General features: G+C 35.4%; 1 protein-coding gene across 1 annotated transcript in view; it reads right to left on the bottom strand.

Annotated features, from left to right (window-relative positions):
* ccbe1 (collagen and calcium binding EGF domains 1) overlaps positions 1-1957 on the bottom strand; it is a 59565-nt gene extending 57608 nt beyond the window's left edge. Inside the window, exons 1-2 of the mRNA XM_088628912.1 lie at positions 1734-1957; positions 1370-1450 (exon numbers count right to left, since the gene is read on the bottom strand). Coding sequence (XP_088485038.1) covers positions 1370-1450; positions 1734-1840 — 188 coding nt within the window. The 5' untranslated portion in view covers positions 1841-1957. The remainder of the gene's footprint in view (positions 1-1369; positions 1451-1733) is intronic.
* Between the last annotated feature and the right edge of the window lie 13789 nt (positions 1958-15746).

The raw sequence follows: 15746 nt of genomic DNA, 5'->3' as shown, positions 1-15746 counted from the left end.
ACAAGCTTCTGCTTTTGCAGTTGCCACCTGCGGTACTGTAAAAAAAACAGATCTGCATATAAATAATAAGAAAGACTAAGTAATCTGCATAGTAATGAAATGATACCTCTTCAAAATAACATGTTTATAGTTGCGCAATAGTAAAAACCAATGAAGCTCTCTTGGGGCAACTAGTGCGGAACCAGCAGACCATTTAATTTTACAGTAGGTTCATACTCCAGCTCACCAACATTATTATTATGAGTGTTACATCCATATGTTATAAAAACAACATTTCTTAAACTTTGCTTTCATTCATTTCATGCTGAAAGACATCTTTACATAGAAAATGTTTCTTGCGTGTTTTCAAATCGGGCTAGTAATTTTCTACCTCATTTCTACATGGATAAATTAACTTTAATGTGAATGTCAACAGTAAACGAACCAGAGGGTCAGAGTCTCTTTGTGTACCGATTCTCTAAACTACTGTAACATTTGTGGCTGACGAGCATTCTTAAATGTAATTTACTCAGACTTTAAAGTTATTTCATGCTTTTCACTGCTTTCAAAATCGCAGCATGAATCAGAGTACAATTAGGAGTTTGCATAAACTACAGATTAGGTTGTACCGAATGCATCTCCTGCGTTTGCACATGTAGTCTACAGGGGGTGAGCCTTTATTTATTCCGATAATTAAAACAAGTGCTCTTCAGTCTAGCAGCAAAGATGTAACAGAAATCTGCGTTGGCCACACACACGAAATAATCATGTCAGAGGTGACGTCAAATAGTTCCAGTGACATCCCACAGTGATAAAACTCTTCTGCAATCACCTACCACTTCTGTATTCATTCGTGTTGCACACGTTTGCGGTTTGGTAGATAAAAGGAACAGAATATTTGAAGTAAATTTATTGGTACATTTTCGTTTCACTTGCCAAGCCACATACAGTAATTAATCCCAAAAAAACTTCCGTGCTTTATATTACTTGTGTTAAACACCAAAACGCTGTGGAACCTACAGTATGGATGTAATACTGGAAATGTAATACATGGGCTACTGTACTTCTGTAACACTGATATAATTTGTGCAATACAGCGCTTGAAAGATTAAGATTTTTTACTCAGCAATATTAAGGTTTTTTCCTGTACTATTTTTTATTGTTGCGAATTTTTTTATTTCTAGGAAAAGCAGTTACCTTGGCAAAACATACATTCAGAACACGTGTCAAATTAAAATGCGTAAATCTAGAATTATGAAAAAAATCTAAACTGTATTCTGTATTTTTAGTCTCAGATCACAATCAACTAGTGAAAGTAAAAAACTGAAATGCAAGAAATATGCCATGACAGACTTCTTATCTAAATTTTAAAAACGTATCAACAACGTACCTATAGCATGTGGTGAGTTCTCCCGTAGGCTTTAAGCAAGGGTACTTGGTTGTTGCAATTTTATTTTCAGAACAGACCTCTCTGTATAGAAAACGAAGATAATTTAGTAAACTGTAAAGAACAGTCAACAGGTACATACTGTAGAACGGTTATTTAAAGTACGGGCTGAAGTGGATTGAGTTGATTTAGAATTTATGTTTTTTACACATCATATACAATATTCTTAATAAGAAATAAGATCTTTTTTACTTAAAGACACCTAAAACGTTAACACCGCTACTATTAAAAAACAAAATTATACAACAAATCAATCATTACAGAAAATAAATAATAGTTCATTCATATTAAAGCATATTGGCTTTACCTTTCAGAATCATCAAGTTCTTCCCTGTACGTCCAGGACAACCCCTGACACAACAACATACCTATCAAAACAACCCTTATATTAATCCCCTGATTCTTGTAACTCATTTCCTCAGGTGAAGTTGAACAGAAGTAACCCAAGCCGCGCAACAGCTGTAGAGCGAGTCTGCTGATGTTACTTTAAATAAGAGAGCAGAAGGCTTGGAAATGAGTGATTGGCTCCGAGATGCAGCTGTTTCGTCTCGGCTGGCTCTCCCTCTCTCTCTCTCCCTCCCTGTCTCTCTCTCCCTGTGTGGGTGTTAATTTGATTTTCAGGTCTAAACTTTTTTTTTCTCTTCAGAATACGCCACTGTATCACTTTTGAATCTTTTAAATCCTTGCTTAACAGTTGTCTATTAGTGACACAAAATTATTATTAGGTAATATAGTTGTAATTATGGGATTACTTCAGTTTATAACATAAAATCAGACTGTTCCCCCCGATATCGTTGAGGTAGGGGTGTGTAGTTTTCGTCGCATGTTGACATAATGTGGAGTTATTTTCTTTCTATGCTGCAGAAGGCGTTTAAAATGTTCTTCAGTTTCCCCTACTGTGCGTGTACAGTATTAATCTTTTCATGACTAGACATGCTTTAAATTGGCTTCACACGAGCAAAATTGGCTACAGTGATGGATATATATACTGTATACAGTATATATTTGACTCTCCTGGACTGACTCTAAAAAGACCATCGCAAATTCACAAAGCACTGTAGCTACAATGAGCATGAACAAGCAAATATTATCAACCTTTTGCTATTACTACATTTCGACTGTATTTCTTAAGCATTCACATTAAATATTTCTTGAATGAGATGTCTAGGTTAGTAAAAAATAGATTTGATTATGAATACTTTTTAGTAAAGGCGATTCATCTGATAAATTAGTACGTTTTTTTAATTATCGATATTTTTTTTTTCCATTGGATTGTTACTCAAGTTCTAGTTCAACAGGGTAGTTGTACTACAAGTAGTTTGGTCGTACTGTATTTCAGCAGTATACATCTGTGTGTCATATTGTAAACTTTGAAGCACAGTATATAAATAGTTTGAACTGTCTGGATAGTGTATGTAGACCTTGTGTATGAAAAGTACTGGTTGGCACAGTGGGATGACATCTCCTCCAGGCTCCTGAGTTTCATTGCAACTTTGGGTATTTGTCTGTGGGGAGGTTTCACATTTTTCTTGTATTTGTGTGGGCTTTTGAATAGTGTGGTTTTCTTCCAACACCCAAAGATATGCAGTTTAGATTTGGTTGGCAGTTTTACATCAGCCAATAGGGTTTATTCTGTGGTCAAATTACCAATAAAATACTGTATGCATGGCATAATATGCAACACATGACCAGGAGACAGTATAGGACACAAGAAGTGTACTCTTAAGGAGATTTTGTAAAGCAGCAGAGATTGCTGTTTCACATAAAAGACTCCAGGAATTCAAGTAATGCATGAATTTGGATAGAAAAATGACTAAGAGGTAGACAGAGTACAGATAAGACGACAGTGATCAAATTGGGGGTACAGTAACAACAATGGAGGACCACAAGAATCTATATTATAAAAATGGCCTATATTCTGTCATATTTTGTAAACCAGTCAGGTAATACCAAAATAGAAGGACCACTATGCACTGTAGAATAATATAAAAAAAGAAATTTAGGATTGGACAGAAAAAAGCAGATTATTATCAATGATTGTTTGAAAAGGCTGGATCAATATGGTCAGCCACTCTAATAGGTACAGTACTCTGGCAAAGTGAGTCAGAGAGCAATCATAAGCCACATACTGTATAGTACTGTATGTTATTTCAGTTTCAGTTGAACACGTGAACATGTTTTTTTTTCCCCCAGACAATAAAAGGAAAATTAAAATCTTCCATCAGAACCACTTATTTCTTTACATGTTTCATATTTCAATGTTTAAGATTGTGTAATAAATTATTTTTGAATGTGGTGGTCTGTAGCACACTTATAACATATTTTGGCTGCATTAAATAAGTATATCCACTTAAGCAATATTCTTCATTCATCAATTCTAATTTTAATGTTTTTGATTGTAGATCCTTCCTCCACAATTATTGTTGCCCATTTCCACACAAATAGAAACTAATAAGAAAGGTATTTAAAACTGAAATGTGAGACAAGGAGGTGCTTTTTTACATAAAGAATTGTACTGTAGGATTTTGGAACAAGCTACAGGTATGTTTAAGAAGGGGATACCCTAACTTCCCTTAGGAACTGTGTCAATGATGTATTTGCAAACAAATAAGTTAGGGGTCCTCTCTTCTGTAAACTTTCATATGTTTTAATGTTTTAAAGTTTGATATGCAAATATAATTTCTATCAGAATTATTTTATTGTGCTATTACCCATCCCTGCAATTTCTTCTCAAAATACGATTATGTAGATATGTATCCACAGGAAAGCCTGTATAACTTTCAGGTCATTCACAAAAACATGCAGAAACAATGACAATACATGCTAATACATACCAAAACTTTCTTGCAACAGATTTTTTAACAGAAATCACAACTGTTTTAGATTTTTTTTTATTGTTTTTGAGTTTAGTAAAATCCCTTTAAAATAGCAAATGCATTGTCTTCAAAATATTGTTAAAAAGTAGCCATGTAGTACATTTTCTGAAACAATGTAATGATGTTAAAAAATCTTACCTCAAAGAAAACTGTGTTGCCCATTTGCTGTTAAAAACTATCCAGCTTCAATGATGCAGTGAGATTAAACATACTTGTAGGCTTGGAAAATAGACTGGGTGTCTTTTTAATAACTTAAACAATTTTGGTGCTTAAGATTTATAGCAGTGAGTTCGGCCTGATTTAAAAAATGATCTGTATACTGTATAATCACAAAAAGTAATTTGATGATGAAGAATTAATTTACATTTAATGATACCTATTATTTAAGTAGCATTACACTGCAATTGTGTTTTTCTTTTGTTTTTAAAACACTGTAATGCTTGCCAAAATGTTTGTATTGATATAAAACAGAGTGACAAAAATGGTAGGTGATTTACATTTCATTTTTCTTGCTCATTTTTAATGGCATGGACTGTAAGTAATTAGAAATGGATGATTGTGAAAATTTCCTACTCAGACAATGACTTCAATATCAGATTATTTTGTTCTCCATCCAGACATATACTGTACTGTTTAAATTCTTGAAATAATGTGGGTTTCCTGCACCATAATTCAATAGTTAAAAAAAAAAAACTAAAATTCAGGAAGTTATATGAAATTTGATGAGAAATGTGATGTATAATAGAATTGTATCACTGAGGGGTTCTACTTTACTTTGTAATTTTAGAATTGAAAGCTGAATTGAACTGAAGGTTATACTGACCTCCAGCTACTAATAATTAGAAACTGAAAGATGCTTTTCAATTACACAGCTAAACCAAATATCACATTCTAACATTAAAATCATATTGTGTTTTTTTTTTTAATTGTGAGGAATTTGTGAAATTCAGTTCCACCACAGATGTTACTTACATAGTCAGCAAATGGCTTTGTCAGCTTTCAGATGGTCAGCCAAGGTCAGATTTTGGCCAACAGACACCCAGAAAGTCCTTGGGCCCATGAAATTGGAAAATGAATTGGAGAAATGTCTACAGACCTGCTAATGTTTTGATCTGAAAACATTTCCAAATTCCCACGTTTTAAGCATATGATCCAGTGCATCCTTATTCTGTCATCACAACTCGACCATGGAGCATTTGATGTTTACTGTACATATACAGTATGGTAAGCTTATTTATATTTTAAAATTCTTATATTGCATCCATCATTCCAAATTTGCCATCATTAATCTGTCATCAAGAGATAGAAGAAGCTCAACTAAGATTTTCTTCAAACTCAGAACACTCAATGCCAGACTAAAGACTGAAACTGATTAATACACATTCAGCCATGACAATCCCGCTCCAGATCACATTTAAAACTCTTACAGCACTGGGGAATCTGCCTGGGTTGCATCATAAATGAAGGATTACAATGAAAATGAGGTGCTTGATGCAGTCCAGAATGACTCCCTATTGTAGGAGTATGAGCCTGTGACTTCTCTCCTCCTAAGGCATTGACCTTTTCCAAGATCATTCTATTCAGAACAAGTAAAGGTATACAAAAAAGGTAAAAAGAACAATAAAAAAAAACAAATGCCCTGTATTTGATATTTCTTTTGATGAAAATGTGTTTTCCTTTCTTTTTTATCATAGGAGGCAAATGCGAAATAAGTTATTGTGCACCCAAAGATTTTGTAGACCTGTGGCATAACATTTTACTTTCGTCTGTGTAACAGAATTTCTATTGCAAATTCATATTTGTGTTTCAGGGAAAAAATGTTATCCAGACTGATAACTCAAACATAAATGAGAATTTTATGAAAGAAAAATATTAAAAAGTTACTTTCCTTTTCCATTCTTACCTTTTTCCAGTTATCTTTATTTGAATTCTTTGTTGGGAAAAAAATGGACTGCTTATCTTGACAATACCAAACATAAGTTGCTGACAAATGTTACTCAACCATTCCTCTTTGACATTTAACAAGCCATCTATTTTGGTAAAGCTTTTAGGAAAAGCAATAAATATTTCATAATAGTGTAGTTATTATGATTCCAAACATAAAATATAACAAAATGAATTTAAATGAACTCTTAAGTATTATTTTACTCTCAGTGACCATTGTACTCATGGAACAATATTTGGTTGGCCCCTAAAAGTAGAAATAATTGCCAAAAAGTGCTGAACTTACCCCAGAAGTCATTTTTTTATCCCAGCATCAACATTTTTGGAACAAAAACAGGTATCTTAGAATTTTATTTGCTTTCGACCAGAAATATTATTGAAGATTGTGCAATAGGGACTAATTAAAAAAAAACTGGCATAAAAAGTTGTTTCTTTCTTTGCTATGAAATGCAGTAATATGCAGTAATATTGTCCATCCAGATCTTGGATCTTTCAAATGTGATGTTTTTTTTCCACTCCAAGGAGTTAGATTGCTATACTGTAAGTTAAATTCTCAAGTATAAACAAGAGTTACAGCTTACAAAAAAATATCCATTAAATGCAGTCCAAGTTTTGTTAGTGTTTCAATTCTAAATAAAGAATTAATACTTTTATTGGCTGTTGGATTGCAGATACTTTTTTTCCTTTTGTGTTTTCTGTATATTATGACACTGTCATGGTCTCAATTAGATTTCTAATTATATCCTCCTGGTATCCAGATCAAAAGTATTATATAGGATTTTGAGCCCCAACTCCTCATGGCTTTCAAGAGGAATACTTCAGCACTCCGTGGTGAATCCTATTTGTTTCCCTGAAAATGATTTTTACTGTGGGATTCCTGAAGGAGTCCTGCATGACTCCATAATATTTTCAGGTGCCATATGTTTGAGATTTGCAATGTATCCTTCTACAGTTTTCAAACTGTGATCATGAACTATAAAGGTTTAAAAATGTGCATGATGTACAGTTCATTTTAGTCTCAGGCACTTAAAAGTCCCTAGTAAATGGTTTACTTGTTAAAAAAAACAAACAATAATTTTATTAATGTTTTTTATTACTTTGTTTACTATGTAAAATAATGCTATATAAGAAATGTTGAGGTTTTGAATTAATAGAATTATATGATGTTTGGAGTACAGTATATTTGTTGCTTGTGAGTTAAACAATGGAATATGAAAAAATACTGGTTATATTCAGATAGAAACTTCAGACAGTGGATAAGCATCTAATTGAACAAAACCAAGGAGGTTAAGGCTTTTATCCAAACTTTATAACATTGAATTTTCTTTAGATAATTTATTTCCCTCACAGCCATTAGTAAATACAATTTCTGAAAACAATACTTCACATGCTATCTTTTTGTTTTGTTCATAAGTATCTTTAACTAATGGATATTCTGAACTGTGGCTAACCCAATCTGAGTTTTTTAAATGCCAAAATTAATAATGTCTGTCAGAAGAAAAAAAAACATAGCTCTTCCAAAATGGATCTTTCAAGCTCTTTTTGAAGATATTGTTACAACATACTGTATATTGAACGTCTGATCACAGTGCAAAACTTACAAAAACGTATATCTCTATGTTATATTCTTTACCTGAAAGCACAAATACAGTTAAATAAATATAATTCCGGAAAGTAATTTAAAATTGTGGAAACAAGTAGCTAGGATACAATCTACAGTATGTTTCTTTTTTTCATTCTGAGTTTATGCCAGGACCCGTTTATGTAAACTGGATTATGATTGAGTAATAAAACATAGAAAGATGCAGCATAAAATGTTATTGACAGGTTTAACAGCCACAAAGAAAACCATTATTAAATTCTGGATTTAACCCACTATGGCCAGTGTTCTGGCTGATTATGTTGAGACATATACTTCATCTTGAGCAGGAAACAGCTAGATTAAATGGCACAGGCTGAGAAACATTAGAAGCATGAATTCTGCTTTCCAGTTTCCTGGTCAGGTGCCTATTAGACTGAATTATGCATTTACAACATTACTAATATAAATGCGTTCCTCTCCTATATTTTTGTATGATCTCCTTTGTACATAATTTTATATCAGTGTTTTACATTGTTTTTTGGAGAAAACAAATGTTTTATGAAACATAAATTTAAATTCCTGTAATTGTCATATTGTAATTGTTTCAAAATGCATTGTAAATGTAATTCTACTGAAATCAAGCTATTCATTACATTATTGCTTTACAATATCCCAGAAGCTTCCTGCATCCAAAACAGGACTGAATAATGTGCCTTTATTATCTTGTCTACTTAGATCTACATTAGTTAAAGCTTATAACCTGCAGCAATACTAATGGCTTGCACACAAAGAGCTTCTGTTACACGAGATGTGTATTTAGCTGCATAGAATTCAATTTGTTGAAGAATAAACTCTTACTTTGATGACTGGGAATTTTGTGTATGGGCTTGTTTAGGGCTCTGGAATAGATGTACTGCCAAGCTGACATGCAGAACACACCCCTGAGCTGATCAACTAATTTGGGAACTTTAAAGCTTAACATACTTCTCACTGCTCTGTCAAAACATATTTTAAAAAAATGAGATATCAAGGCTCCATTCTGTCAGTATCGATACATGTTAGTGAATCCAATGTGTACAAAGAAAGAAAAATGTACTGTAGAAAAGCTGCAGTAGAAAATTGATTTCTGTCATTCATATTGGAAGTATAGTGATGTACTATTGTACATATTCTGTACTGTTCTATTCAGAAATACTCTGTAACCTATAAGTCTTCACAAAATCCTTGGGTGGTTAATTATTACAATGCTATGCATGGTTAATTCTGAAATACTGATGTAACTGAACAATCTAGTGGAGCTGTTCAAAATCTTAAATCATATTAAATGATCAACAAATTTGCCTAACCCTAAACACACCCTAAAAATTATAATTGATACAACTGAAGATTATTCTTTAATTTCTCAAGCAAGTAAAAGGCCTATAAGGACATTCTTCAAATCAATTTTTGTTAGTGTATATGCACTGTATTGTTTTTTTTGTTTAAATATCCTTTACTACCCTTTCCTTTTAATGAAGGATATTCAAACTTCAAATGCTTGACAACAAAGTATTGTAGTATTGCGATAAATAAATGATGGTCTGAAAGCAATAACCACTGTGTGCATCAAGTATTAAACACATGATATACAGTGTCAAAGATAACTTAAGTAGAAATTGACTTTCAAACACTTTGTTCATTAACAGTTTAATAAGGCTTTCCTTATATTATTACAAAATGAATTGTAAACAAATGCTTTAAGATGAAGTTATGGAGCACTTGTATCACATATTTGTAAACAACAACAACTGTATACAACAAAAAACAATTTCCAGGAACATAAATCAATAAATTCACATAATAATATTGAATGGGGTTTTTCTCTTGCACTCAGCTCATCTGTACCACCATGGTAAATACCCAATAAATGCTAAATGGGAATAGTTACTGAATATTTTTATATTAACATTGACAGTACTGTGGAGAAAAACATACTTAAAATTAGTTCACGAAAGACCGACAATCACTTTACATTCTTACGGTTATTATTACTAATTTATTTGCACCTCAGATAACCTTATCCAGGGTAACTTATAAGGATTTAAAAGAGTAAAGTAGAAGATTGCAGACATCCTAGCAACCTACTGTAGTTAAGAAAACAGTTCTGAATGCTTTCTACGATTTCAGTTTCAGCTTCTAGCCTCCAAGTCATTCTTTCACAATATACTGTACAAGAGGGAAACTGAAATTCTGCATGTGAACAAATTCTAACTTGTGACACATTTTCCAAACTTCATTACTAAATTGCATTTAATGGTGTATAGCAGGGCTACTCTACCAGTAACCCATCCATTCCACTTTATTGCAGGACAGCTAGCTCCTTAGTTCTTTATGTTAAATTTATTGGGCAGTTCTTTAATGGATTATTAAAAGGATCAATATAACAGTTAAGGAGCTGATGATCTCTCTTGAAAAGATCTAATAGATACAATCAGGTCTAAACTGAAAAGTTTGAAAGGTTTTTTCTAACCCTTTTTTCATGTGTGTACTGTATGTACTGTAGTTTTGTGTATTTTTAAAATGACTTACTTGTGAGTGCTTTTTCCAGGTTCTCAAGAGAATTTTACTTTTCCATATATTTTTTGTACCATTGAAGCATTACATCACTTTGGCCATACATTTCATACATTGATTTAATTTTTGGGATGAATTTGTTCCCCACCTCAAGAAGAATATTTTTGAAGTGGCATCAAACATTCCCTAATGATTGCTTATCTATTCTTTAACATTCAATTTTTCTAAAGCTCTCATTACCTCGTTGTAGGCTCTTTTGAAATTGTAAACCATAGCTGTGGATTAACAGTTCCTAATGGTTCTTCTGCTCTTCTTTGGAAATTTGAAATAAGTAGATAAATACACAAATTTGATAAAGAAAGCAGTGAAATGTCATTTCTCCCATTTAGTTTATTTTTATTCAGGTTTCAGATTAATGTGGATGAGGATGAGGTCTTGCATTTTACCACTTGAAAGATGCATGCTACAGTATATCCCTTCTTTTGAAAAATGGAGCATTTTAATTGGTAATGAATCAAAAATTATTCTTGTCCTGTAGCATACTGCTACTGCAATCACTAAGCCTTTTGATTTTTCCTGTATAAGAGTTCTATTCTTATATTTTGTTTGTCAGAATCACATTGTCTTTCATGCCACTCTAGAATATTCTATACTGTAGCTACTAATACAATGTTCATCCTCACCACTATGTTAACCACAAGCCATCAACTCCAGTGTGATCATAGTTTCATTGGAATGCAGAAGACTCATGTTTAGGTCAAAATAGAGAACTTATTTGAAATATTATTTTTTCTTTGAGTTTTCCTTTTGGCTCTTTTCTCATTCATATGCATCTACTGTACATGTCAGCTGTGACTGTTTGCTTGCTCTTTACTGCCATCTCATGGATGGTCATAAGCTCAGGCTTTTGTAATGATTTAGGTTAAGAACTGTTGAGAACACAGATAGGAAAGTTTAACATACAGTAGTTTTTCCACTCGCTAACACATTGAATTGCATGAGATTACCCGAGAGTTCATGGAATTACCCACTATTGAATAATTAATACGAATGGAATCAGCAATCAGAAATCATTTGTTTCACTTGGCCAATGTAATTTTATTAATTTATTGTAGTATATACAGTATACAGTTTACAGCTTTATGGAGATAGACCATATATTGCATCTTTTAGCTCCACTGCAAATGCATTTTAATTTTTCTCTCTTAACTTCTTTTCCCTTCTTTCTAAATCACCCTGTTATCTATCCTTAAAGACACTAATCTAAAAAAACATTAAAAAGTCTGACCCAATTATCCTTTTCATTTAACTAATTAATACAATGCTGGCAGTGTTGACACAAAGACTTGACATGAAGTCGTGCTCAAAATCTGCACTAAGATTTGGAAGTTGTTCTTTCTGGAGACAAAATGAGGAGCATCAGATTATGTCACCAGATGACAACAAAAGGTATGTTTTGCTAAAAATGCTCTTAACAGTCCTATCTCCCAGCATATGCAGAAGCAATGCCCATATCAGAAATCACTGTACATAAATATACAGTATACCTGGAAAAATGTATTTGCTCCTTTCAAATATAAAATTTTTTTTATCATATTTATCCCTCGGATTATCTCTTACTTTCGTATAATTCAGTTATCTCATTATGGACATTGATGTAGATCTTCTATTTTTATAAAATATATATTATGATATGTCTGTTTTGAGAAAAAACACATTAAAAGAAATTGTTGTATAATAATAGTGTATAATTATAATAACAACATAATACACATTTGATTTTTATATAACTCACTTTTTTAGCCTACTAATTTCAAGAGACAAAAGTATTGTAACATATATGTATTCACATTAAATATATTTCAGAGTATAAACATCTGTGTTTCATTGCATATCTCTTTGAGGTAATAAATGCTCGAAATCATCAGCCCATTGAACTCATCAAACCCTATGTATAATCTTGCAAGAAGCTTTACCAAATCTTTGCTTCAGTCATGCTGAGCTCTTGTGTTGTTCTGATTACAAACCTCTCTACAATATGTCAAACACATGCTCAGTAGGATATGAAACTAGAGACTGATTTGGCCAGTCAGGAATCTTCCACTATTTTTCCTGATGAACCTCTTGGTTGCATGGGATGTACCATATGTTTCTGGTCACTGGGCATTCTGTATGACAACAAACTGCCCAGTCATTATGTGAATATTTTCTTCTACTGTACATAAGTAGGCTGTCTCTGTAGACTTTAGATTTAATTCTTCTGCTGCCATCATTAGTTACATCTTCAATAAGGATGAGGGAGCCAGTGCATAGACATTAGCTGTTGTATTGTTACAAAGGTCTAAAAAGGTACAGTATAAAACAACAAGAAACGTGTTTATTACTAAAATGAAATCTGATCACAGCATTAAATCACCTGTACATTATCTAAATTGTAGAATCACAGTGTCAGACTTTCATAACCCAATGCTGGATGGCTTACCACCTACTCCTGGACTTTCCCCACTGACACAGAAAGGATTACATTCATGGTTTCCTACCTTACCGGCCAACCTCTGGACTAGGTTTCTAATCTCCTAAACAGGAACGCTCCCGAGACCGTAAACTTGGCTCGATTTCAAACCACTCTGCAATCCGTGTTCACTCAGATGCATTCACAGCACTTAGTCATCTCTCGTCTCATCTCTCTAATCCAAGGTCCATGTCCCCTCCAAGATTATGTTTCTGAATTCTGCACCCTGGCCTCCCAGATCGCCTGGAATGAGGAAGCCCTTATCCACCACTACAGTCGGGGCTTATCAGAGGAGCTGTAGGACCATCTAGTCCTCTTGCCCCTTAACTTTCCAACCCTGGAGACTTTTATTTCCCGCATCACTAAAATCGATATTCGGCTGCAGGAACACAAGGATGAACACATGACCTTTCCGCAACCTCCTCCCAGACTGACCATAGAGGAAAGGGAGTGCCGTCGCAGCAAGGGATGCTGTTTTTACTGCGGAGCGTCTGACCATCTCTGACCTTCCTACCCCATCCGCACCTCTTACAATGCACTGCCGTCAATTAAGCTCAGTGCTGTTCCTGCTCCTACTTCTACATCTGGACTTTTGCTCCCTGCTACTCTCTCCTGGAGCCAGGGTCAAAAGTCTCTTCAGGCCTTTGTCGACTCAGGTGCCGAGGAAAACTTTATTAATTTCAGACTTGCCTCCTCCGTAAATATTCCTCTACTCCCGGTCTCCCCTCCCATCTGAATCCTCTGTCTTGATAGTTCTTCCCCTCTCAATTTGCATTGGAGTCACACACCAGGAAGTGATTCAGTTCTACCTTCACCACTCCATGTCACTTCTCCTCATCCTCGGTTCCCCTTTGTTACAGCTACACAATCCCCAGATCTCCTGGTCTTATTACGAACTCACAGCCTGGGGATCTCACTGCCTTACCCAGTGCTGTCAAGTTCCCAAGAAACTTTCAGTCACCCTTGTCACCCTGGAATCCTCCTCTATACCTCCCCCTTATTCCGATCTTTACACAGCTTTAAATAAACAAAAGGCACTTTCTCTCCCCCTCCATCGTCCTTATGATTGTGCTATTGATTTGATTCTGGGCACCTTACCTCCAAGGGGGTCAATTTTTTCTTCTCTTTGTAAGAATCCAAAGCACTAGAAACCTACATTCAAAACTCACTTAAATTGGATTTCATTTGCCCTTCCTCCTCCCCTGCCTGCTTCAGTTTTTTTTTCGTTGAGAAGAAGGACGGATCCCTGAGGCCGTGCATTGATCACGGTCTCAGTGAAATTATTGTCAAGAACTGATACCCCCTACCTCTCATTCCTGCAGCCCTAGAATCCCTTCGCGCAGCTACTATATTTTCTAAACTAGATCTCTGCAGCGCATACAATCTGATTTGCATTCGCAATGAATGGAAGACAGCTTTCATTACACCTCACGGGCATTATGAATATCAAGTCATGTCAAGTTTTCCAAAGTTTTATGAAAGGTTTTCCGGGATATTATTAATAAATTTGTCTTGGTCTATTTGGACGACATTTACATTTTTTCTAACAATCCCCAAAAACACATCACTCACGTCTGGGAGGTCCTTAATCGTCTAATAAAGAACCAACTCTATGCCAAACTTGAAAAATGCTTATTTCATGTGTCCAAAATTCAGTTCCTGGGGTAAATCATTTCTCCTCTTGGAGTAGAGATGGATTCGTCCAAGACTGCCGCTATAAGGGATTGGCCCACCCCCAGGAAGGTTTTTGGGATTTGCTCATTTTTACTCCTGCTCTATCAGAAACTTTAGCACCGTTGCCGCCCCAATCACCATCCTTACCCGCAAAGGTCCCAGTCAGGGTAAATGGAACCCAGAGGCAGACTGCGCCTTCCAACGTCTGAAACATTTTTCACTACTGCTCCCTCCTCCGACATCCAGACCTGTCTCTGCCTTTCGTCTTAGAAGTCGAAGCCTCTGCCTATGGAGTCGGCGCTGTTCTTTCACAACGCCAGGGCGACAAGGGGACTCTCCATCTGTGCTCCTTCTTTTCAAGGAGACTGTCTCCAGTGGAAATAAATTATGACGTTGGAGATACAGTGCTACTGGCCATCAAGCTCGGCCTTGAGGAGTGGAGACATTGGCTGGAGGGGGCCCATAATCTATTTACCATCCTCACAGACCATAAACACCCGGCCTATATCCAGTCGGCATGATGTCCTAACACCTGTCAGGCCAGGTGGTCTCTTTTCTTTGCTCATTTCAGGTTTTTCATCACTTATACCTCGGGATCAAAAAACATCAAGGATATTTGCTTCTAAGCCCTGTGATATCGAATACCTTCTCAGCCCTGCTCTAAAGAATCAGTCTGTTCCTCTCCAGTGCCCCTCTGATAAGCTGTTTGTCTCTGATAATGTCCGCTTCGATGTCCATCAATGGGGGCATGACTCCCGCTTTTCCGGGCATCCTGGCATCGCACGCACTCTGGATCTAGTTTCCCGGGACTTCTGGTGGCCCTCTATCAAGGCAGACATCTCTGAATATGTGAAGGCTTGTTCCACTTGTGCCAGGATCAAGTTACCCCGCCAGTGAAAGGCAGGCCTTCTTCAGCCCCTCCCCATACCCGAGTGACCCTGGTCTCATGTCACAGTGGATTTCCTCACTGACCTTCCCAGGAATCAGGGCAACACAATTATCATGGTGGTCATAAACAGATTCCTCAAATCTGTTCCTTTTGTCCCTCTCCCTGCCTTACTATCTGCCCGGGAGATGGCTGACCTTTTCATCCGGCATGTCTTCAGACTCCATGGCATTCCAAAGGACATTGTCTTAGATAGAGGTCCGCAGTTCATATCATGCTTTTGGAGAGCTTTC

Source organism: Lepisosteus platostomus, chromosome 4 (assembly GCF_059453375.1).
Source record: "Lepisosteus platostomus isolate fLepPlt1 chromosome 4, fLepPlt1.hap1, whole genome shotgun sequence".
NCBI classification, from domain to species: domain Eukaryota; kingdom Metazoa; phylum Chordata; class Actinopteri; order Semionotiformes; family Lepisosteidae; genus Lepisosteus; species Lepisosteus platostomus.
Note: the sequence above shows the minus strand (reverse complement) of the source record. Positions and strands in the feature narration are given on the sequence as shown.